The sequence below is a fragment of the Megachile rotundata genome, chromosome 13 (genome assembly GCF_050947335.1).
Source record: "Megachile rotundata isolate GNS110a chromosome 13, iyMegRotu1, whole genome shotgun sequence".
NCBI classification, from domain to species: Eukaryota; Metazoa; Arthropoda; class Insecta; order Hymenoptera; family Megachilidae; genus Megachile; species Megachile rotundata.
The window spans coordinates 10,941,142-10,965,352 of record NC_134995.1 but is presented as its reverse complement, the minus strand read 5'-3'; the positions used below and the strand labels follow the sequence as shown (position 1 = coordinate 10,965,352).

General features: G+C 30.6%; 7 protein-coding genes across 12 annotated transcripts; 2 read left to right on the top strand and 5 right to left on the bottom strand.

Annotated features, from left to right (window-relative positions):
- Window positions 1–203: 203 nt before the first annotated feature.
- Pi4KIIalpha (phosphatidylinositol 4-kinase II alpha) lies at window positions 204–3,190 on the bottom strand. The gene is made up of 6 exons (XM_012291497.2): window positions 2,362–3,190; window positions 2,153–2,271; window positions 1,529–2,021; window positions 1,187–1,452; window positions 969–1,108; window positions 204–888 (listed from the first exon to the last, which is right to left on the bottom strand). The coding sequence occupies exons 1-6, from the start codon at window positions 2,651–2,653 to the stop codon at window positions 795–797; spliced, it is 1,404 nt and encodes a 467-aa protein (XP_012146887.1). The 5' UTR covers window positions 2,654–3,190; the 3' UTR covers window positions 204–794.
- Window positions 3,191–3,488: 298 nt separating this feature from the next.
- Exd2 (Exonuclease 3'-5' domain-containing 2) lies at window positions 3,489–6,622 on the top strand. Of its 2 annotated transcripts, none has more exons than XM_003705907.3 (7): window positions 3,489–4,182; window positions 4,491–4,632; window positions 4,717–5,016; window positions 5,104–5,228; window positions 5,312–5,724; window positions 5,795–6,171; window positions 6,248–6,622. In XM_003705907.3, exons 1-7 carry the CDS (start codon window positions 3,950–3,952, stop codon window positions 6,446–6,448), a joined length of 1,791 nt encoding a protein of 596 aa, XP_003705955.2. In that variant the 5' UTR covers window positions 3,489–3,949; the 3' UTR covers window positions 6,449–6,622. The 2 variants fall into 2 exon arrangements, with proteins under 2 accessions (XP_003705955.2, XP_076395019.1); XM_076538904.1 differs by having other exon boundaries at window positions 4,134–4,182; window positions 4,541–4,632.
- Window positions 6,623–6,693: 71 nt separating this feature from the next.
- On the bottom strand, window positions 6,694–7,271 carry blp (mitochondrial import inner membrane translocase subunit Tim16). The gene has a single exon (XM_003705906.3). The coding sequence runs from the start codon at window positions 7,269–7,271 to the stop codon at window positions 6,879–6,881; it is 393 nt and encodes a 130-aa protein (XP_003705954.1). The 3' UTR covers window positions 6,694–6,878.
- Window positions 7,272–7,917: 646 nt separating this feature from the next.
- Fntb (Farnesyl transferase beta subunit) lies at window positions 7,918–9,640 on the bottom strand. Its single transcript, XM_003705850.3, has 6 exons — window positions 9,527–9,640; window positions 9,331–9,447; window positions 9,015–9,253; window positions 8,639–8,939; window positions 8,319–8,560; window positions 7,918–8,259 (listed from the first exon to the last, which is right to left on the bottom strand). Exons 1-6 carry the CDS (start codon window positions 9,638–9,640, stop codon window positions 8,070–8,072), a joined length of 1,203 nt encoding a protein of 400 aa, XP_003705898.1. The 3' UTR covers window positions 7,918–8,069.
- Window positions 9,641–10,070: 430 nt separating this feature from the next.
- LOC100877857 (uncharacterized) lies at window positions 10,071–12,263 on the top strand. The gene is made up of 2 exons (XM_012291505.2): window positions 10,071–10,211; window positions 10,282–12,263. Exon 2 carries the CDS (start codon window positions 10,350–10,352, stop codon window positions 11,904–11,906), a length of 1,557 nt encoding a protein of 518 aa, XP_012146895.2. The 5' UTR covers window positions 10,071–10,211; window positions 10,282–10,349; the 3' UTR covers window positions 11,907–12,263.
- LOC105663334 (free fatty acid receptor 4-like) lies at window positions 12,260–15,520 on the bottom strand. 3 transcript variants are annotated; one of them, XM_076538921.1, is made up of 6 exons: window positions 15,236–15,520; window positions 14,443–14,675; window positions 14,104–14,331; window positions 13,565–13,747; window positions 13,240–13,437; window positions 12,260–13,080 (listed from the first exon to the last, which is right to left on the bottom strand). In XM_076538921.1, the coding sequence occupies exons 2-6, from the start codon at window positions 14,545–14,547 to the stop codon at window positions 12,478–12,480; spliced, it is 1,317 nt and encodes a 438-aa protein (XP_076395036.1). In that variant the 5' UTR covers window positions 14,548–14,675; window positions 15,236–15,520; the 3' UTR covers window positions 12,260–12,477. The 3 variants fall into 3 exon arrangements, with proteins under 3 accessions (XP_076395036.1, XP_076395035.1, XP_012146875.2); XM_076538920.1 differs by having other exon boundaries at window positions 15,041–15,519; XM_012291485.2 differs by lacking the exon at window positions 15,236–15,520 and having other exon boundaries at window positions 14,443–14,877.
- Window positions 15,521–15,924: 404 nt separating this feature from the next.
- Window positions 15,925–24,141, bottom strand: uex (metal transporter uex). 3 transcript variants are annotated; one of them, XR_001096821.2, is made up of 15 exons: window positions 23,551–24,141; window positions 22,474–22,765; window positions 22,227–22,376; window positions 21,984–22,139; window positions 21,712–21,900; window positions 21,448–21,621; window positions 20,726–20,897; window positions 20,452–20,643; window positions 20,212–20,358; window positions 19,988–20,125; window positions 19,616–19,888; window positions 19,311–19,549; window positions 19,004–19,237; window positions 18,655–18,921; window positions 15,925–18,145 (listed from the first exon to the last, which is right to left on the bottom strand). XR_001096821.2 is itself a non-coding variant. In XM_012291486.2 (14 exons), the coding sequence occupies exons 1-14, from the start codon at window positions 24,030–24,032 to the stop codon at window positions 18,769–18,771; spliced, it is 2,991 nt and encodes a 996-aa protein (XP_012146876.1). In that variant the 5' UTR covers window positions 24,033–24,141; the 3' UTR covers window positions 15,925–18,768. The 3 variants fall into 3 exon arrangements, 1 of the variants encoding a protein (XP_012146876.1); XR_001096822.2 differs by having other exon boundaries at window positions 15,925–17,344; XM_012291486.2 differs by having other exon boundaries at window positions 15,925–18,921.
- Window positions 24,142–24,211: the final 70 nt, after the last annotated feature.

The window sequence follows — 24,211 nt, the reverse complement described above, 5'->3', positions numbered from 1 at the left end:
AATAAAACGTAAAATTTGATGACACGCGTGCTTCGAAATTGGCCTTGAGTCAATGCATTTAAACAGAAACAACTTCAATGATAAAAATCGATACTGCATCGATAATTGAAATTTACGAAAAAAGTTGTAACAAAAATTTTGTATCTTAGATTCTAATAGAAAATTTATTCCTTTTTATGCTCATCGATTAAAAATATGTCACGTAGATTACGTAAAATGTTTATTTTAAACAATAAGAGTATGTCTTTTCGCTATTAGATCACAGTCCACTTCTTTTTCTTTCTGAGATTCGACAGCGTCTAGTGAAAATGCGTATATCGATGTCTTCTATCCATTAACATGAATTAACACGAAACGTTGGAAGACTTAAAAAAACGTACAATGCGACTATCGTGATTGCTCGCGTTTCGTTAAAGGGATATTGTTATAGGTGTAATTATAAAACGCTATTATCTACGTTCACTCGCCGCTTGTCTCACTTTTCCACACGAAGCATATCGAAAAATATTCGTTTAATATTACATATATTTACTGTATACAGTATAATTATACTATGATTGATATTTATATTCAAATCGAAAGGAAATATTTTAGATATAAGAAAAATTAAATGTAACCGTCGATATATCTAGAGGCTGTGGATTAGAACTCACTTGTTCAAAAAGAGGTAGCGATGTGTAATATGTAAAATTAAAAGAGAGACAAAACAAATAATAAGATGATACTTGTGATGCACCGAATAGTTCTTTTCAGTCAACGCACAGGGCTAATGCCGCAAGCACTCGACGATTTTTTTAACACCAAGAGAAAAAGGGACTTTTATTCTGGAAGCGCTGTGTAAACGTATCAGAAAATGAAAATAATCTTGGTGCTCCATTTCCTTTGGCCCTGTAAACACAGTGGTAAGATTGATATTCATTTTCTCTATTGTATATATGTTGTATAGTAATGTACTTGAGAATAAATACTTTTCAACGATCACAGCAGGCATTTGAACCAGTTGTACAGGACTTTTAGCATCCTTTAAAGCCTGTTGTAAATTTAAGATCTGACCACGCATAACGCTCATCTGTTTATCGAAGTGATGCCGATCGAAGCCTTTGTCTTGCTGCAAAAATAATATTCAAATTTATATAGTCGTCAAGTTTCGATCACAGTAATTTAATAGTTAGTTCATGTGACTTACCTTAAACAATTGGTACAAGTCGTCACAAAGATCTTGTACAAAATTCTGATCTGAGAGCTGTGGCAATACAAGTTCTCGCGTTACTTCGCTAAATGGTTGTTTCGCTTGACTCAACCATGCCCAGTGATAAGGATAGGCCCGCCAGGAGTCAGGATGTTTGAAAGGAAAGGCCAAACCATTGTCTATAGCGGCAATTTTTACTTCGCCTTGTTCCTGTCGATTTTTTCCTACGCCGCTATCGTACTTAATTAACCAATTATCGTTACCTTTAAATTGGGTACCAATATTTTTATCAACTATAAGTACATGATAATATTGAAAGAAATCTTACAAATTAAATACCTCTGTCTGTATTCCTTATTATATAGTCTAGAATGACTAAACGTTCGAATTGTAGTTGAAATTCCCTAGCGAGACGCGGTGATAACGGCTCGCTTTCCCATCGTCTTAACCAGTAATCAGCATCTTTATAACCGTCTACAAACACTTGAAAAGAACCAACTTTTGGTGGTAAACCAATGCGATTAAAATGGGAACCCACTGTAGGGAACTGGTCCATAATGGCTTGCTTCATACGAGCTTTTTGACGGTCTAATCGCGGGTAGTTAAATGTTTTACTGACCAATTTGACTACTCTAGTGTTTGGAACTATAGCCAAACCTAATTTTCGGTCAACTAAGCTTGCACCCGCTTCGCTGAGATATCCTTGATTTGGAATTAAACAACTTCGCCCAAAACAACAAGGACAACACAGCTTGTGCATCCATTTTGTCCACTTTGGATTTAACCTTCCATAAGGTTCTTCATCTTTTGGTTTAAAAACACCTATTATCTTCTGTAAAACAATGTTGAGTAACTTATTATTATTACGTAATGGAAAGATATTTTAGTTTATTTGAAGGACCTTTTTAATGTACATTTCGATATATATTAAGTTTTAAATAAAACAAAAGAATTATACCTTACCCCTTGAGGATTTTTTACAAAATAACTGCCACTGGAACCTTGATATATCCTTTCAGGAAAGATTCCATTATCTATCGCACATTCAGCTTGCCATACTAATTCGGAAAATTGGGGATCATCTGAAAATTAACAAACAGGCATTAACCAATATTAATAAAATTGAAAATAAACAACATGAAAATTATATTTTCATTAAATTTATAACATACCAGGAAAACGATTAAAGGTAACGTCAAGCTCTAGTCGACCAAGGAGAGGCTGGCTCTCCCGGTCAATTCCAGGGGAATCAATGGCTGTAGTTTGTTCGTTGCTTAGATTAGGAACAAACTCAACGTCTGGTATTAATTCTGAACAATCGTTGTTTACTGGTAAACAATTATTAGATGTAGTTGAGAGGTCAACCAATGCATCAGTTTCCACTAAAGCAGAAGTGTTGGTATTGTTCTGACTATGATATTCTCGGTAAGGCACGTGTAATTGCCGTTGTTCGGAGTCACTCATCACAAACAAATCTGCTACTTAGTTGGTAAATTCCTTTACCACTCTGCTGTACAAAATATCGTTCATGCAAATAATCTATTTCCCCATATTCCTATCGCACCTGTCAATGACGCATACGCTTGAGTTCGTGTTTTACAAGTGTTTTCACCATTACAAAGTTCGATATAATCATTGCGTCATTAAAACAACTTTATGATTTATTATACAATTATTATTTTATGAGAACAATCGTTAAATAATAGAATATATTTACAATATTTAGAAGCACTGTTTAACCAATTAATGGAACTACGATTCGTCATTCCAGCAGACGATATCAGCTGATAGGATTAACGCCATACTTAATTTCTGCTATGCTGTTTCATACACTCATATTTGCGTATATATAATTGTGTTTTTCCATTTATTCCAAAAAGGCATTTTCAAGTATACATATATGCATATATTTTATATGTTATAACTATTCTTATAAATTCTTTCATGAAATATAAGCTCATAAGATAAAGTAAACACATCTAATGGTATATACATACGCATTTCAAACTTCAATACACAGCTGTGAAGTTAACATGTACTGTATATATAATACATTTATAACAGAAAACTTAATTGTATAAATTAAAAATTGTATATATAAATCCTTGAAATAATACAAATTATTTACAATATACAATGTAGGATTTTATTTATACAGTATACAAATATAGTATATTTAGCATAAAAATTGTACATAAAGATAATTTAACCAATCAGCATAAAGAACATTCAAATCTCTTAATAAAAATGAAAATCTTGAGAAAGATAATATTATAGCCAGTGGTTATAGGTGGTTATAGTATTTATGGGTAATAAACACCGTGTACATCGCAGTCGTGCGTGATACCCGTACCGGGGTACGTCGGCCGTTAGTTATATTAGTTACGGGTTTCTTTGAACCTTGTTCGGTTATTAATTTATTTTTCACAATTAATTTCGTGATATATTTGTCATTCAGTTATTTAAGTACTTTTCATAATTTAATAATTGAAACATACTTTTCGTGGAACTTATTACTTTCATTACGTTTTATCTATCAACTAGTTTGTCACGATCAAATAATTTATAATTTTCATACTTCAACCTAATGATAAATCAAATTGACTTATTTATTTAATACGTTCAAATATTGTAAATATATATATGTAAATGTATACATGTACTTGAAAAGATTAAGTATACGATAAAAGAAAAAATAAATTGTATATAACAAGTTTTTAATTTAATAATTTACAATATTAAAATTTAACTTTTCAATTAATGAATTCTATAAAGAACAACATGTTTTTTGTATGTGTAACTGTTGGCTTTGTTCTCTTAGCCTCTAAGTACCGTAAAAATGTCTTTCAAAGTGTCAAACACTTTTGTCAAAGCATAAAAAACAAGAGTTATGGGCAAAATGATAAGAAAAAAGAACTTAAGATTACATTAGACAAAATTATTTTGGCAGATACCCCAGAGAAATGTGATTACGCCATTCAGTGTATTCGCTGGTAAGTTATATCCTAGTACTGCTATATGTTTTGTATACCAAGTATGTATATCAAATACATAGCTGTGTTATATTTACATTTTTTTTTCTGTGCTCTGTGTCTGAAGTATAAATACTTTGAACATCAGATGTGTTTACATTTTTTATAGTAAGTTTTAAATTAATATTTATATAATATTCTTTTAGTTAAGAAATTTTTGTATTAAAGTCACTAACATAGAGAACATAAAGTATTAAATAGTTCTTTCCTAATACACTTCTTTCCTTGTTCAGTTAAATATTTCAAAATAAATATTTTTCATGTCAAAGCAACTTATCTAATGGTGTGTTGGGTTTTGATTGCGAATGGGTTAATGAAGGACCTGTTACTCTCCTCCAACTTGCCACGTTTAATGGGGTATGTGGCCTTTTTCGCATTGGCAAAATTGGATACATTCCATATAAATTAAAGGTATGTAATTATTTATATGTATTATATGTTTGTGTATAACATATAAAATGTTGTGTACACCTAAAATAATCAATATTTTTCTAGGAATTATTAGCTAGTAAACACATTCTTAAAGTTGGAGTTGCTTCATATGAAGATGCACAAAAAATTATAGCAGATTATGGATGTAAAGTTAGTGGTACACTTGATTTAAGGACATTGGCAGAACATGTAAATTTACCAAGTCCAAAAAGTTTAGCTGCAATGAGTTTAGAATACTTAAACTTGGAAATGGATAAATTAATAGAAGTAAGGTGTAGCAACTGGGATGCTGGCACTCTCACTGACGAACAGGTAGCATATGCTGCTTGTGATGCAATTGCGTCTGTTCTTATTTATGACCAGGTGTGAGAAATTATGCTAATAATATTTAAGATCATCTCCTCATAATAAAAAAAGTTTCATGAAGTAATTAAGTTTATACTTTTACAGATCGTGCAAAGGATAAAAGAAAAGTATTCTTTATGGCAAAGCTTTGTGAATTATATAAAAAACATGTATAATAAAAATATAAGTATGCAATTTCATTGCTTACCTAATGGTGTAATCGATACAAGGTAGTGAGATGTTTTATACATTAAAAGTTCTTATTGATTATCACTTTATAGTATATAGAAATTTATGCATTTTATTATTTAAGGTTCAAAAGTCAACACACGCATGCAAATAATAATCATAAAAATGCCAAATGCAACAATCTTCGTAAAGATATTCAATATTTGAAAACAAATAACAATGGTACACGTACAAGTAATATACCTATTAGAAATAAACCATTATATCACAATTGCTATTTACAAGCGCCAGATGGAGACATATTGTGTACCTGTGATCGTAAAAAAGCAGAATGGTATATTACTAAAGGATTAGGAACTATAATTGAAAAAGAACCTTTTACCGTGAGATTAAACTTTGAACCCTCGGGACGTGCTTTAGGAGAAGTCGGACAGTATTATACACAAGTTAAACTTAATCAGTGCGTAGTATGTGGTACTTCAGAGAAATTTATTAGAAAAAATGTTGTGCCTCGAGAATATCGTAAATACTTTCCTGGTAAGTTGTAATTTAATAATATATTTTCACTCTATAATACAATGTTTATAAAATTATAAATATCTTGTAGTGGTGATGAAAGCTCATCAGTCGCACGATATATTATTATTATGTCCGTCGTGTCATGAAACGAGTAATTCTCATGACTTGCAATTAAGAAAAAAACTGGCAGATATGTGTGATGCACCTTTGGCTGGTCCAATAACTCATACTCGTAACAAGTATGTAAATAATTGGAGAAAGTTACATTCGGCTGTTAAAGCACTAAAAGAAAGTGCAACTTTACCCGATGTGCGGCGTGAAGAATTGGAACAATATATTTTGAAATGTACAAATCAACAGCAAGTAACACCCGTTCTCCTGGATGTTTTAAGTAGAGAATTAAAAAATGCAATGACATCAGTGCCTAGTCATGATCTGTCTAAATGTCAACCTCATGGTTTAAAGGTATATTTTAATTAATTACAAGGATTTGATATTTCGTGAGCAATTTTAAATACATTTATAAATATTTGCTTTTCAGGTAGTTCAATATTTTCAAAAAAGAGAAGGAGGATTAGTAGAATTGGAGCGTATATGGAGAGAACATTTTCTTTCGACTATGAAACCAAAATACTTGCCAAATTTGTGGTCTGTACGTCACAATCACGAGAGACTGACTATTCGTCAATCGCAAAATAGAATTGAACCAGAAGATGTAAAGGTAGCCGGTTTGGCATATTGAATTTTAAGTATTATGTACCTAAAAGGACTCGTATAAGAGCGAGTACTTCTATTGAAAGACTGTTAACAATCGATATCTCTTAATACATATATTTATATACATATAATACACATGTGTGTATATATATTTCTATACATATATACATACATATACACAATGTAAACACATGCATAAGACCTCTGTTTTCAATTGTGGAATTGTTTGCAAGTACTGTAATTTATGAAAAAACAAAGACTCATAAAATGTATATTTCAAATAAAATTATTTCTTTTATTTCATTACTTAAACCAATAACAAAACAGGTCTGACAATCTTATTGATTTTATATTTCGTGCCATCTATTTAGTTATGGTAAATATATGTCTTTAGATACATATATACAGAGTTTAGAAATATAATTAAATTAATTCTATATAGGAATTTATTATAGTTATTTAGAAGTTCCTTCTGAGGTATTTGCTTTTGGCGGATGATCTTTCATATTTTTTAATTCTTCATCTATTCGTTCTTTAGCACGTACAACTTTTGATTGAATGTAAAAAGAACCACCTTTTGATCTGTCATTAACTTCCATAAGATATTTGTAGTTGCGTTCAATAGCTTCTTTCTGATTCACTTTTTCAACATTCAAGATTTGTAGTGCTTCTTCTAAAGAAATTCCAGTTTTATAATTAGCTGCTACATGTTGAGCGCCTCTTGTTCCACCACCCGTTTTACGTGCAGCGGCTTGACTAGCTGCAATTTCTTGTCGCAATGCCCTTGCAAATGCTTTGAGAACGACTTGTGTACCCGTTACAATTATTTGTATCAAGTGTTTCGCCATAACCTCTTCTTTCAATTCAAAACGATTGTAAAAATATTTTCCAATATACTTTCTTCTTGGTTTTAAATTTTAGGAGATACTTTCTCGATTAGATTTCGTTTTGGATAGCATTCAAATAATGACACTACTGACCTTAAATTTTATGATGATCTTTTTATATAACGTGCTTCTTACACGTTTTGAACCTCTGTTGCACCATTTCTAAACTCGCTTAAATGTATGTTTCATTGTGCATATACCTTACCTTAGTAAAAAAACATATTGATATATATTGTATGAAATGTGCACGTAAGTTTATTAAGAATATAAATATGTTAATTGGAACACTTTACTCGTATATATTTATAATTTTGTAAAAAGAATGACATAATATCTATAGTATATTACATAGAAAATATTTATATATACAATCATAACAATGCATACAAAATTTAACTAATATAAATCAATTATAATTTGTAAGTTTGAATACCTATATTTTTTGAAGCGCATTTATTTTATTTTGTATAAATTCATGTCCTTAAAGATACATTAGGTTTATTAGGTTAGGAATGACAGAAAAATTCATATGCAAGAAAGTTCATAGCATTCTTCAAATAGATATTCATTCATTACACCTAAATGTTCCTGGTATAATGAAACATAATTGTTCTTATTTTTGTTAATAAATAACTTTATTTACACTCTGTTGGTCAATTTTAATATGAAGCGAGATAGAATCTGTTTCTAAACTTTATCTTAAATTAAAGTAAAAACATTCGTTATTTTATCAATGCACTTTGAACATCAAACATACACTCAGTCAGGTATCGGTAGTGTATTAAAATATTCTAATGCATTGGCTGCAGATGAATGTACTAGATTATAAACAGGATTAATTATCTCCACCAAATTTAAATTAGGTGATCCAACAATCAGTTTCCTTGGAGAATTTTGTGCAACTGATAATCCACTAAGTGCATAACATGTATGATATATATCTCGAAATCTGAAATAAACAAAATTTATGGAATCATCTGTGTCAAACTATGTTATAATATTTCATACTTTTCTGGTCTGTCCAAAAATCCGCCATCAGGATACTGAGTGCAAAATAATAAATATTCTTGTAAGGCCCCTTGATCAAACAACCAATAATCAGAATTAAATGCTTTTTCTTCTTTTGTTAAAATTGCATGAATTAATGGAAAAGATCCACCCTGCCAAAATGAATAGCAAGCATCCACTAATTTATTAGTACGTCCCTGAAATCCACCCTCTAAACGCATTTGTTTATTTACTATCCATCTCTGAAAGTAGTACAAATGGATATATATGAATATTAAGTTTTGCAATGCATATAATAAAATATATTATACAGAATATACCAGTAATGATTTTAAAGAACAGAAGTGAGTTTTTCCAAGAAGTACAAGTGCAGCTAATGCACAGAATGTATATCCTCCATGAGCTTCCATACCAGGGCAACCACCAAAACCACCTTCCCATGTTTGACACTTAGCTATCCAATTTTCAGTTCCTTCAAATATTTCAGGAGTATAAACATTTATTAATTTTGCTACAGCAAGTGCACAATATACTCCTCTCAGATCTGCTTCTCCATCTGTATGCATACTGAAAGAGCCATCTTCTCCATGTAAGGATGATAAAAATCGTTTAAGCCCTTTCCTAAAATTAGTATATGGATATTAATAAGTATATTTATAATAGTAAGAATTACATTTATTTCTGTTATAAATGTACCTATCAATTGCTTGATATGCTGAAGGTGTTCCAATGATACACAATGCATTTATTGCTGCATATGTTGGAGCTAAATGAGGATATTGTCCTGGTCCTCCTCCGAATCCTCCTTCAGGTGACTGGCATTTAGTTAAGAAGCCAACAATTTTGGAAGAATTATTGTGATCTAAGCGTTCTCCCAAAATTTCAAGAGAATGTAAAATCCAATAACATAACCATGGTCTACTACAATCTAAGCACTATAAGTAAATAATATTTGTATATGATTCAAGACTTCAAAATATATAAATTTAATGAGAACAATAATTTATTATACCTCATACTCTTCATTAAGATGAGTCAAAGATTTTTTTAATAGTCTAATGTGATCTTTTCTTATTAAAATTGCTGAATTCATTCTGTATAATCTAAGTACATCATTTTCTACACGACTCTGTAAACAAAATACATAGAAACATTAACAAAAGGCAGTACACATATATTAATCATTTTTATAAATGTAAGAAACATACCTGATTAAGGGAAGTTGTGGTAGGGTAGTTTTCATCATCTTGTTTTTGTTGTGATATTTTGGCGTAATTTCTAACACGTATTTCCTCATACATATTGTTTATTGAATTCGACATAATCTATTGAACATATAATTTCTTTTATTAACAAGTGAAAGAAATAATTTAAACTGCAATATGCACTCAAAAAACACGAATTATACTGGACGATCTCAAGTAAGAAAACGACAAAAGAAACTATTTCTTTTGTCACCTCTTTATACGGTAAAATTCCACTTCATGATGGAAGTTTGTATTTTAAATTAAATTTTATGGTGTTACTATAACCATATCATATTCACATTGAATATATAATTACTTTAAGGTTAGGAGGAGTTTTCTTGTTATGTACTAATTATGTCATTATATATACAGGGCTAGTGAATCACTATCTAGAACTTGGTGAAGCATGTAGGGATTGGTCTATATGGATAAGCCAAATGATCACACATGGAAGTTATATTCAAGAGATTTATTTACTTCTTTCTACAACCACGTGCAGGGGTGAACTGAACTATAGTTATTCAGGCGTTGGACATGTTGGTACCCATGCCTTCTCTTGCGCTATCTGATGTAGCAGAGAACTAAGTTCGTTCCCTACAAGCGCAAACAAGATACAAATTTTAGTTATCTATTACGTCGTGAGGTGGTGCGTTTTGTTTTCAATTTATTTAACATTTCTTAGGTATCTGTATTATTTGTGACTTTCTTGTTTATAGATAAATGAGGCGAAGAAAGATTTCAAAGTATCATAAAATAATTTCCTAACAAATATCGCAAATCGACAATGTATATTACAACGAATAATGATTTTGTGGCAACAGACTTTAGAATTTATACTTTCTACAATGAAAGAACTTGTTTTTGTTGGAACAAGAATAAATTCGTGATATTTCCGTATAAGAACGATAGTCGTGCGTCTGTCAAGGTTCTGACAGCACCATCACCAATAAAAACTTTACAATGTTTTAATGGCCGAATCTTTGTAATTTGCATTCCACAAGGTGTTTATAAACTTTCACGAGATCTAGAATTCTGTCTTTTAAGCACAAGTGCAATTGAAATGGGTACCATGTTTTATGAGGTATTGGTACCAAGGGATAAATATCTTTATTTGGATAATAAACAGAAAATGGAAAGTAAGAGATTGTTTCAACTTTCTTGCGAGAAAATTGACTCAAATAAACTATGCGTTTATATATTAAATACAAAGAATACTGCAGAAAATTTTATGAAGGCTTTAATAAGCGATGATTTAAACGTAGAAAGTTTATGCATAATTGGAGAAGAAAAGAAACTTTTTATACTGAAAAATGAAACTGCACAAATAATATATAACAGTGTTTATGTTATTAGGGATATAATATCTATGCAAAAAGATTCAGGAATAGCTGGATTATTTCTTCTCACTAATACAGATATTATTATTATAATGTATTCAAAAAATAACACACTTGTTTTTGAAAACATTTGCTTAAGAACAAAAATACAAACTATTTGTATTGGTTTTAGTCAGTCATTTGAAAATACATTATGGATTGTTTACGCAGATGAGTGTAAAGTATATTATGCACAAAAGGAACTGTCAAGTGATAATGTCAAATGCATGAAAGTTCAGGATAATAATATTAATTGTCTACAGTGTTATGATTCCAAGATAATTTTAGGTTTAACTGAAAATAATCAGTTAATAGAGTTTCCAGTAGATTCTGTAGAAAGGACATTATCATTGGATAACAACATGTTTAATGATCTTCATCCTGATATGTTAAAAGGTACAAAACTTATAATGGATAAAATTTATAAAGGAACTCAAGAATTAAATGCTTTGAATGAGATATTAACCAGAGAAAAAGATAAGTTAAAAGTAATAAATTTATATGCTCTTGAACAGAAGATCCGGCGGTATCCAAAAATTGTAACTGTAAAAGTAGCTAATCAATTCTTTTTATCTACAAATTTTCAAGATTCACTACCAAAAGGTAGTTGGGTTGTTTTTAACGTAAATTTAGATTGTCAGAACTTGTTTTGTATGAAAGCAGTAACAGATCAAGAGACTACAATCGATGTTCAGGTACCTGAGGATAAAACACTAAGCTTTTCGCAAGTCACAGTAGATTTAATTGCATTGAAAGAGAAAGGATATCCTTGGTGCCTTATAAGAAATTACATCATCAACTCTGATTGTGAGAAAAATAAAAAAAGAAGGACAAGATCAGATAAGACTGAATTTATAAATTCTCGAATTGCAATGCTTCAAAATTATATACAAGAAAGAAATGTTGACATAAAACAATTATCCGAAATTAAAAAACGTTTAAGAAAAGAATTGAACGGCATATAAAAGTTATTAAAATAAATAAAAAACACGTTATTTAATTTATAGGTTTTTGAACTCTTTCTTAATAGGTAAAGCGCGCGTAAGTAGCGCCATCTACATGTCTATGAGTCGTCTTTGTGCAATTTTCAAACTGCTGCCTTTGTGCAATCTTTAAACAACCACTTTTCTTTTTTGACAATCGATGAAAATAACTATACAGTAAAGATTTTGACAATCATAATACTGTCGTTTTGTTAATTAGCTAGTTTTGTACAGTGAATAATTTTCGCATACATATTGAAGATCCTGCGTGTAAGGACAAGAGAATATCGCTCAATTTGTATAAATATATTTTTAATAAATGTTTTTATAATTGATTAATTTGTATCAGAAAGAAATTTTATTCCAGTTAAATTCACGTGTATATATGTACTTATACAATTTTTGTACTATTTTTTTCGTTTATATTCTACTATTTAATTAGGTAAATATCGATAAATTAAAACAATAATTCTAAATAAAGTACAAATGCATTTTGTACGATTCTATTTTTCAATGGTAGACTTTTATATTTATTTCGTTCATTCATACGTTATCATTTTTCTGAATTAGGTACTTCAACGATGCTACCTATACTGCAAGTCGAATTCTTCTGTGAGCGTTTATTTGAGTCTTTCAATTTATTCGGAGTTTTAATCCCTCCAAGTGGAGTCCGAAATACTGCCAATGGTTTTGGGCTTCCCTTGATTGCTACTTGTTCTAAGCTTTTAGAATTGTTGTCGATTCCACGTTTCCATACTCTTGCAAAACGGATCCGAAAGTTTTCGGAGAGAACACCATACAGTAGGGGGTTGACAATAGTATTCAATTGAGCAACGGTCACGGTCCAAACGAAGTGATGCGATCTCAAGAAAAAATTTGTATCTTCGGTGGACCTTCTGCCGTCCACATAAATTAACAGCATTACGATAGTGATGGGTAACCACATCACGAGTACAGCCACCACATTTAGTAGCAATATTCGTACGACTCGCAAATGTTTATGCAGTCGTATTTCTTCATGTTGAGAAAGACTACCAGTACGCCCTTTCCGGCCTGTTATCGACGTACATGAGTGTTTCCTGCCTGTCCAAGGTAACAAAGTTCCTACCACCGACAGTTCAGAATCTCTTCTACTTGTTGCGCTACTCTTCAACCCCTAAATATATTTATAGTCTTTATTTAAAAATAGATGACCGTGATACCAAGACGTTTCATTATTACAAATAAGGGTCGGAAAATAATTAAATATCGATAATACGCAATTTGAAACAACAGATAAAATAGAAATATGCATTATAATAAATTGTAGCATTACTTGTGCAACGCAAGAAACTGCCCATCTGCTTCGTGAATCAAGAATTTTTTGAAAGATACGTTGATAATGATAAACCAGAAGGATCATCGGTAGAATGCAAGCCAAGATGATGATCGGTACCATGTAGCTTAACGAAACATCCATGATTTCGCTTCGCGGGAAAATTAAGGTGCAGATTGTTGTATCATTTGTTAGGTTCTACACATTTAAATGACTATTAACGATCAATTGTTATCGTTATGATGATATAACTATACGAATCAAAATAATTGCTGTTATTGTTTTTTGAAAGAGGCAGAGAAAGTAGTTGTACGATCGATAATACCTTTTGTCTGAACCAAAATGCGATCGGCAGAAAAGCGACAGCCGCAATTATCCAAGTAGCAAGACTGGCCGTTAGAACCTTGACTTTTGTTAAGGCACTTCTATAAGGTGCTACTGCCAAACATCGATGTCTGTCCATCGAAATAAACGTTAACGTCCATAGAAGTACGAAACCGCAGACAAACTACAAGAAAAAATCCGTAAATTAAAAATAAATTACAAACATTCCAAATAAATATATTACAAAAGTAATATTTTTAAATAAAAGAACACGATTTTTATGTACGCAACAAATTTAATCGGCAATGTATAGAACATTTTATTTATATGTTCGTCCTTTGTCGATGACGACGCTCCTGATCCGTGAAGGGACAAGGTTTATCGAATAAAACAGTTTGCCTTACTGTTCTGTATGCTAATAACGTCCCGAGCCTTCACGTTCAAAAAAGCGCTTTTATACCGTTGTTTTCTTACTAGCTGTTGTACTTAATCTACACAGAGTGCATTGTTAAGTGTGTAAATATAGAAGAGTAGTTTTACTTGAGTGTAAGGTAGTAATCGGCAAATCGTTTCCCCAAGACGCCAAGATTGCGTCAACCTGGTGTAAGCAATCGCTGGAATACCAGCGGTAAATAAAAGATCCGCGGCGGCTAAGTTTACTAGGCACATGTTCGTCGGTGTACACAATTCCTTGCAGCTCAATATACATCCAGCCATTCCTAAATTACCGCCAACAGACAAGATGAAGCTAACAGCCAATATCACCACCTGTGGACAGACACGGTTCATTTTCTTCCTCTGTTAATCAAAGACGTTGATTTCTTTAACGAGACTCTCTAATTGAACCTTAGGATTATTTTGAAAGATTTTAAAACTCACCTCAACGGTACTGACATTTTTACGACTCCCGAATTGGCTATAGTACGTAAAATAATACCGTGCTCCCCATTCTTCATCCTCTCCCCAAAGATACGATGAATTCATTTTTATGATTCTCGACTATCTACGGCGTAAATTCATATTTCGAAACTTATTTTCGCTAGGAGCTGGCTTTGAATCATCGGTACTGTGCCTCGGCGCGAGTCTTTTTATTGTCGTCTCGAAGAATGTCTCTGCAACAATATTTTGCATTTTAAGTGGGTTTTATTGATGCTATCCGTATGTTGTATCCGGTTGATAGGACTTATCGAATCCGTAACAAGCGGATCACTTAATGCAATTTATCGTCTGAGACAAGTTGCGATCCATTAGAATCAACAACAATCGAAGTCGTAACTGTATCGATATCGATTTCGTAATACGGTATCAGATAGAAATACTCGTAATTAATTTCGTGAATACGAATTCATTTCGTACTTATTTTACAACAGAAATTTTTGTTTGAAATCAATAAACTAAATTCAATTTATTATTTTCAAGTTTTATTAACGAATTTATTCTAACTGGTGATAAATGTTTTACGGTTATTTAACGTTACCTTATTTATGCATCCAATTTCTTCGAATTGAAACTCACATTGCATTTTTTAACATTTGTAATTTCACTTATAAACTACGTCTTATACTAGACGACAATTTGAAATTGTTTAAACAGTTTTTAATAACGCGCATGTGCTTCTGAAATGGTTTGTCAGTTTCAGTTTTATTGAAATGACAAAATATTTGTCACTTACAAGTATTAACTGCTTGTAGACTTTTAAACGTATTCAAATCTCCTCATTTGAAAAAAGGAAGTTAAAAGAGAAATCAAGGTACAAAATATAAAGTTTGTATGGGAAATATCTTTTATGTTAATGTCCACAAGAATAGTATTAAAGCGAAATTGAAAATAAACGTAACGCCTGCAAATGCTATCCGTTAACTGTCAGTACCGAATGAGTATCATCCATCGGGAGTTGTATGCAGTTTCGTTTACTGCGCAGGTCATCTGCGCAGGCAGTTCAAATAGTTGTTAACCACTTGTTTTTACGAAGTTCTGTAATATATATATGTTATAATTGTTAAAGGAGCTAATTTTGTACAGGCATTGTAGCGGAATCAATCGTCAAAGAATTTTTTAATTGTTGCGCAACCAGCGCGAATTAATCGAACCGTCACGTTTATGACACGTTCGGCGGTTCGTTGTTTAAAATTTGAATTTTGTTCGTGAAACTCTTACAAGTATAGAAGGGGATGCACGATTAAAGTGAGGCATCGAAGAAAACTTGAATGGCTCTAACACGTTACCGGCAGTAAAAGGTATTGTTTCATGCAAGTAAGTGAAAGTGCTGACAACAGTTTCTGATTAACATTGATGACAATTTTTTATTTTTTAAACATTGAAATTTAGTACAATTTGAACTCAAATAAATGAACTCTTACATATTGAAAACGAAATTGTATCTTTATTTTGTGAATATAGTAATATAATATTGATAAATATTTGGCTCCGTTTTTCTCGAATATACCTCGATTCTATTGTAGTACAATGTAAAATTAATATGTAGCATTACTAATGGTAATAATCTCGCTGCCATATTTCAATAGAGAACGATTTTCTATTACTTTGCGCTTTATTCAAGAAAATCTTTGATTTTAAATCACAATTTCGATCGAATTTGCTATAAACGACATACTGATATAAGCAGTACATACTTATATTTAATTATAGGCACACTATTATATGACTTTAGTAATCTAAAAGACATAGCGACAATGAAAATGGAGTTTCTTTTTACAGATTTTGTTACAGCTTCATTTCTCGATATAAGATACAATTTTCATCGTACGAAGAACATAAAATTATTGAGTATAAACACGTTGTTAATAATATCCGTGGTTTACATAAAAACTATAAATATACATAAGTTTGCAACAAGTACTTTCCACTGTCCTTAAAACAATGTAATAAGTAAAGCGTAAAAATGTTACATATAACGTTAGTTAAAAATTGACATTTAAAAGATAAACAACGAAAAAGATAAACGATATAAGAGTAATAAAATAAATCCTATAAATATATGATATACATCTATTACGTATGTCTATTTATTACACTTTAAGGATAAACGCCATTTAAATATTCTAACATTAACTGTAACATAATATGTTAATATGAATATATTTTTAAAGCTATATTAATATATTTCATATTTACGAAAATACTTCACAAAACTGTCCAAAACACGCAAACATGTACGTTTACATAAAATCGTTCAAACAATAAATATATATTTATATAAAAAATAAAATTTGAATGACTCTGTACAATTTACGATACTCTAAAGTCGATATTTGTCCGCAGAAGACAAATACGCGTAAATAGAATTTAAAATATTAAAATTTCTTTGTTGTTAAATTTTTAAATAAGTAACGTACAAATTTTAACGTTATTCCTCGAAGAAATTAACCAAAACAAGCACTTAAACAACACGTAGCAAGTACAAAAAAAATATGGCAGTAATAGTTTCGTTTTTAAATTTTAAAAACAACAAACGTTAAGCCGTGGTGATTTGAAGGAGCTACAGATTTGACTAATCTTATACGATAAACTTGTTCTATGCGATTTTTCTTTTTCTATTAAATATAGTAAATGATTGTTTTTCTCATAAAAAAATCTGAGAATAGATTTCTTGCATATTATTTCGTTACATTACAGATTTAACAGCTTATTACAATAATTATTATCTCCTCTTTGTAAGGGATATTTGAAAATTCAGGAAGATTTTTATCGCTAGAACTATTTCAAACTTAAGATATGTACCAGCATTGATCGTCAGGTTGTATCGATAACTTATGTTTTCCTATAGTGATAAACAAAACATAACAATGATTAAAAATATAAAAACACGCATTAGGCTGTTATTAAAATATCGAACTTTTTGAAATTCACTATTCCTTTACAGGGATGATGGTACTATTGTATGTTATCATTTAACATTCATGTTCAAAATATTATTTTTATAATACACACGCAATGAATATCACGCTTTGTATGAAAATTGATGAGAAAGTGAACCCTTACTTTAAGTTGAACTTAAATCAGTTGCAAGTTACTGTAATAATATAAATGAATTTAAATCAACATGTGTAATGAATTTAAGTACGAAACTAAGAAATTTCTGTTAATATTAAAATACGTTTTGTTGTAGGTGATTGAACATAATTTTATAATTTTTTTTTCTTTTTAAGGCACTGAATAAAAACGTAAAGAATTATTATAATTACATATCGAAAATCTTCTTATCGTTCATTACTAGTTCGAATGATTTGTAACTTCTATTTACACTATTCACAATTAGGTAAGGAATATGATGTAACGAATACGGTATAACTGATGAAAAATTATTTTAAAGACCCCTGTATTACTTTAAGAATATATTTAATTAATGTACGCGAACGTTAAGTTAGCAACACTTCTCTCAATTTGTACTCTTTCCTATTACACGTTAATATACTCACGATCAAATACATTTTTAAATGAACCTTTTCATCAATTTACAAAATCTGAATAACGTAAGTACATGTTGTTTTCCTTTGTATATTTGAACTGCAACTTTCGCTCAATATTTGACCCATCAAATGGTTCCAAAATCTGCTTTCTTCTTTTAAATGCAAACGCATCAACATACGAAATGTTAATATACGCCCGTCAAGAAATGTCGTGTAAATGTGTACTTCATTATAAAAAATGAAATACACATCACAGAAAATTTGTTTTAAATGAAAATGCATAGTAAAATGATATTTACAAATGTTCAGGAAAAATTATTGAATAAACATGTGCATTTTGTGGTAAATTATAGAAAATGAATTCTTCCTACTGCGATGAGAATATACTCTTTCTAGTTAAGCGTTCCGCTCTTTCAAGAAATAAGACATTTGTTACTTAAAAATAGGTTTGAACATCAGTTACGTATCAGACTATTTACGTAGACTGTAAGAATTGAATACATATGAATGATTTGAATTTTGGCAAACTTCCCTGAGCGTACTAACTTTACAGAACTAGGATATCGTGGATAGTCTTTGAGCCAACCATTTAGAACCTAAAATACTCAACATCGGCTATTGATTTGTTTTGCGATAAATATTCAAGTAATTTGTTAAGTACCTAATGCCATCATAGCATTCTATGTCATAGAGGTTTTTCTTGCTCTTCGTTGTTTAATACCTGCAGTGTCAACAATGTCGACGTGTTTAAACATCGTCGACTAATCTTCGAGCGTTAAGAGTCTTCTTGCTTAGGCAGGAGATTCGTTCTTTCTTCCTCTTCAATTAATTTTTTTGCTGATATGATTTTATTAGCTTCATGACGAGCAAGAATGTCTGAATTTAAATCTAAATTGGTTTGTCCTTGATTCGGACTCGTGACCGTTCCCTAAAACGTAAACATAAGATTAATATTTATTTTTTATTGTATCTGTAATGACATATTGATGCGTTTTAAAAGAAGAAAAGACCTTTACTGGCGAATTTTTTAATTTGCCATTATGATCGCTGTACGATGAAATAAACTTTGAATGTGTAACTGGACTAGCACTAACTGGAGCAGGTGAAGTTGGAGCTGTAGCACTATGAATTGGAGATTGTACAGAATCTTTTTCTTTTTCTTTCTTACTTTCCTTATCTTTATCAATTGGTAATACTGGAGATTCTGGTACACTACGATCATCCTCGTCCAAAGAATGCAGTAGCTAAAAATTAACAATAGAAATTAAACAATATTCTTATAGTAATAATTAATTTATTTGGAGTCATCCAATTAACCTTTTCTATCTCGTCGTCAAATTGCTCTTGGCTTCCGGGAATCGGGTCTTTTTGGCTTCGTTCCAAAAGAGTAGCCCGTTTCGCAGCTAAGTACAAAGATCTTTTAATTTTAACATAAAATACTTCGGTTACCGCTCGCACTGTATAATCAGGAACAAACGTATATCGTAACATGGAATCTAGATTAATCGATTGTATGCTGCCGACTGTTTGGGGATTTGTGGCGGTAGGTGACTCAGCTATAAAAATAAATCTTGTTAAATATCCTAAATAGATATCTAGATAAAAACCATCGCGGTACTCACCTATTCCAACGTTAACAGTGAGTGCCTGAGAACCAAAATATGTAAATGGTCCGCTTTCGAACATCATGTTTTCTTTGCCGACCGTAACTTCAACTCGACCTTCTAAGATTAGGACAAAATAATCAACTGCTTTTCCTTGTTGATAAATTACTGCCGTCGGATCATTTCTTGCTTTTTCGCGTGACTTCACTTTGATATGATAAATAATATCTTGTTTAAGTAAACGACGCAAAATAGTTTCTGATATTGTATCGGGTTTAAATGCATCAACAGCTGTGGATCATACATTACACTCAGATACATTTTAAGAGCGCTACGATAGGATGTTTATATAAATTTTATATTTTCTTAAAGCAAAACACTTCTTCCTACTTGTAGATAAGTACTGAAACATGGCCAATGTCAACTGCGGCGATATATGAATACGTTGATTTTCTTTCTTCTCCGCAAACACAGTAAAATCTTGTATTTTATGCCTTGCTTGCCTTCTACGTTTAGTTCTATTATCCGCTGTAACAAAAATAAATTAATCATTTTTAAGTATGTCGCACACAGTATTGAATATATAACATTTTTAACATATTAAAGAATCTTACTAAATACATCAGTTTCATCCATAATCTCTGCTTGAATTAATTCTTCTATAACATCTTCCAATGTGACTAAACCTATTACCTCATAAAATGGATCGCCTTCGCCTTCATTATTTACTCTTTGCACAAATGCCATATGACCTTTATGGCCTAAAATAAATACATACTTTTATTATACATTTACTCTCGATAAATAAATAAAAATTATTTTGAATATAATTAACTTTAATTTCAAGTACCAACCTTCTTTGAATTGTTTAAACATAATATCTAACGTAACATCTTCGAAAATGAAGTTACATGGATTTTGATAAAATTGGCACAAAGTTTTAAGTGGCATATTATCATCTGGATCAACGAAAGCAAGATCTTTAATATAAAGCATTGTAACTATGTTTGTTCTGGTACCCTCGTAAACTGGTATACGCGAAAAGCCTAACAATTAATAATTATAAATATTACAAATTACAATAATATTAATTAATAAGCAAAATTTTAAAAACATTATTTTAGCAACCTGATTTCATGATTTCCGATACTGTTTCAAAATCTAAAATAGCGTCATAATTCAACATGTATACATCTTCGATTTTTGTCATTACATCTTTCACGGTCTTTTTTCGCAGTTCTAATGCTCCAGCAATAATATTCACTTCATCCTTTTCTAAATCATTATACCCTGTTGTTACCTATAAGTAATGATATTGTCATAATTATGATTTATATATATTGATATCAAATGTTTAATCATGTTATTAGGTTACATAAGTAGAGCACGCAATAAAAGAATTCGGATATTAATTACATAAGTTACTCTTTTTTGCCTAATGTGTATATATATATATATATATATATATATATATATATATATATATATATACGCGTGTGAACACGTATGTTTTAAATACATTTTGACGATAAGTTACGCTTAAATTAGCACAATATAAGCGTGTAAATTATCTTACTTAAATTTTACAATGATAAGTAATCTAACATGTACTCTGTAGAAAGTAGAAACTTCAAGCAAACGTCAGTAGATCTATATCTTACCTACACATAATTGAATTTGGATGTCAGTATTATTATCTGCCCTATCCATGCTCATTCTGATAAGATCCATAACATTAAAAAGTTTAAAAAGGCGTTTCATAAAGTATACTTTCAATTATAATTACAAAAATTATAGTATATTACTTAGTGAAAATAATGTTCAAACAATACCTATTTCTTTTTTCTCACCTTTACAAGTTCTTTCAATCGTTCACGATTATATACATTGCCAATTTCTTCACCAAGAAGAACATCTAAGAGCTTGCTAATAGGATAGCTCAATGGAAATGTTATTATCATGGTTAATTTTGTAACGTAAATAGTCTTTGCCCCAATACACAATCCATGTCTGCTACAAATAGCCTAAAAATTTAACATAATGACTAACTGCTCTGATACATAACATGAAATTTTATTATTAGAAATAGAATTTTGTTTTATAAATTTACATACTTGCGGTGAAATTTCACCAAATATTACAATAGCTAAGGTAGAACAAATAACAGCAACTAATCCAGAAGTTAGATCATCTAATAAAATGGTAAAAATTGAATTTACCAGAACATTTGAGAACAAAATCGAACATAACAAATAATTCCCATGATTTCTCACTGGTTGTATTGTTCTTGCATATTGTTTTTCCTGTGAAACATGCATAATTCAATAGTCACAACTCATCAAATGATAATAACAGAATTAAATTCATTGAATACAAACAAAATTACCTTCTCTGTTCCAGTATTACAAAGTATTTTCAATTCAGTTCTATCCATTGCCATTAACCCTAAATTTAAACCAGAGAACAAAGCAGAAAAGCTTAGACACATGAGAATAATTACAATACTAAGCCAAAGTGGTAAAAATTTCTCGTATGTATATATCTGCAAATAAATATGATTAATGAATATTCATAGATTAATGTATAATAATAACATTATTTGTTTCATAAATAAAAAAAATCAACTTACAGTATTCCATGTTTCAGTACCTTGATGTTTAAACAGCAAAAGGTCAGGACCTTCTTTTCCATACACTGGTTGTTTTGCACACACATAAAATGGTGAACCAAGTGGTAATACAACATCGATAATTGCAGTATGATTGTTTATACGTTGTACCTATAATAATCACATATTTAGAATAAAATATTTGTGTATCCATATCCCCATTCTATTACAACTGTAAAGCAAAACAAAATTATGGTACAACACTTACTGGAAATTCCTTGCTTTTAATTTTGTCACAAATAGTACCCCTTTTTGCTGGTACATCTGTGAAAGTAACCAAAGTATCTTCTGTAAAGCCAAAACCAAACAATCGTATAACTGCTCTGCTTCCAGCTAATATCTCTGGAATACCATCTTCGCTGTAGCTAGGATCCTTTGCTGATGTTTCTATTCTTAATCCCTCAATAAATACATCTGTACGGATTTGCTCAGTTGATGGATTTTTGTAATCACCATCAACGCTAGCTAATGAATTGGCACGACGCGTACGAAAATATTTTCTAAGAATAAAATATGTAATTGGTATAAAAAGTAGATTAAATTAATATTTTGCAAGAAGAAGACAATAGAATTATTAAATAAACCATAAAAAGTTACTATATAAATAACTTCAAAATTCAATTAATGAAAATTTATTCATATTAATTAATATTTTCAATAAACTCAAATTTCTAAGGTATAACAAAATATAATTTTATAAACTTAAAACAAAATTTAATGATGAAAACTTTTGCATTATGCATTTTGTTCTTTAACAATGTATTAATAAACATCTTAAATATAATTATTTAAATAAACAAGAAAAGGACCTAAAATGAATGATTCATCTGCTAAGATCTATAATTATCGCATTATAGATTTTTTTATTCTTTTATAATTAAATCTTTAAATATTAAAACAAAAAGTTGCAAAACCTTAAATATATGTACTAGTAACAAAAAAATATAAATACTTATTTATTTATTCATTCAATACTAATAATTTATATATATAGCAGCATATTAATACATATACCAATTAATTAAAATTACCTTATTTTCAATATTTAGATTTAATAATAAAGAAAATTCCTTTGATACACTACACTGTAGCAAAAAAATTATAAATGCATAATGCGTATTATTGCAAAATCTTAAAACAATTTCCTTGTCGTCGATACTACCGATATTTTCATCCTTTTAAAACATGGTGCCATGTCATACCATAAATATCTATTATTTATAAAGGAAGATATTTTTCTTTTACAACTTTCACGAAAAAATGAATTATCGTGTATTTAACTTACTCTGAATGAATTGGGCGCTGAATAGTTAAATTGCTTCCAAGATTGGTCCATGTTTCACCGAACCTACTGACGGTTCTCAGACAGAAATAGATCGTGGTAACCTTAAAATTAGGAATTTTGATAAACTTATATATCGCACGATTGCCATTATGATCGATCCAAATTGCATTCAACTTGTTGTTTGGATCACAATTGTCGAGTGTAGCTGACCAGCGCAACGAAACATTTCTCTCCAGGCCGGTGCCAAGAATCTCTACAAAGAAACCTGGAGCACCAGATAAGTACTCTCGTGCATGAGATTGCTTTGTAATTAAAGCATTCACTGATTTCACTTTCAGGTTATCAAATACTTGCACGTCTGTAAATGCATTGCTAGTTACTAAGTTGGATATCGTAAAAACAAGTAACAAAAGAGTTGCCGGTGTGCTTGAATGAATAACATGTTGCGCCATCATGGAACAAATGCACTGTGACAACTTCATGCTGTGGTTAAAAAGTGCTGTATTTATAATCTTGCCTTCTTTGATTGCGCCTGCGTATTACAATCGAAACTGCATTCATCCCTTCCGTCATACGTTTGACATGCTATCATTTCTCTTCCAATTGATAAGTTTAAGTTCCGCCAGATAACGCTATTGTCGTAGCTGTAACTATATCAAGG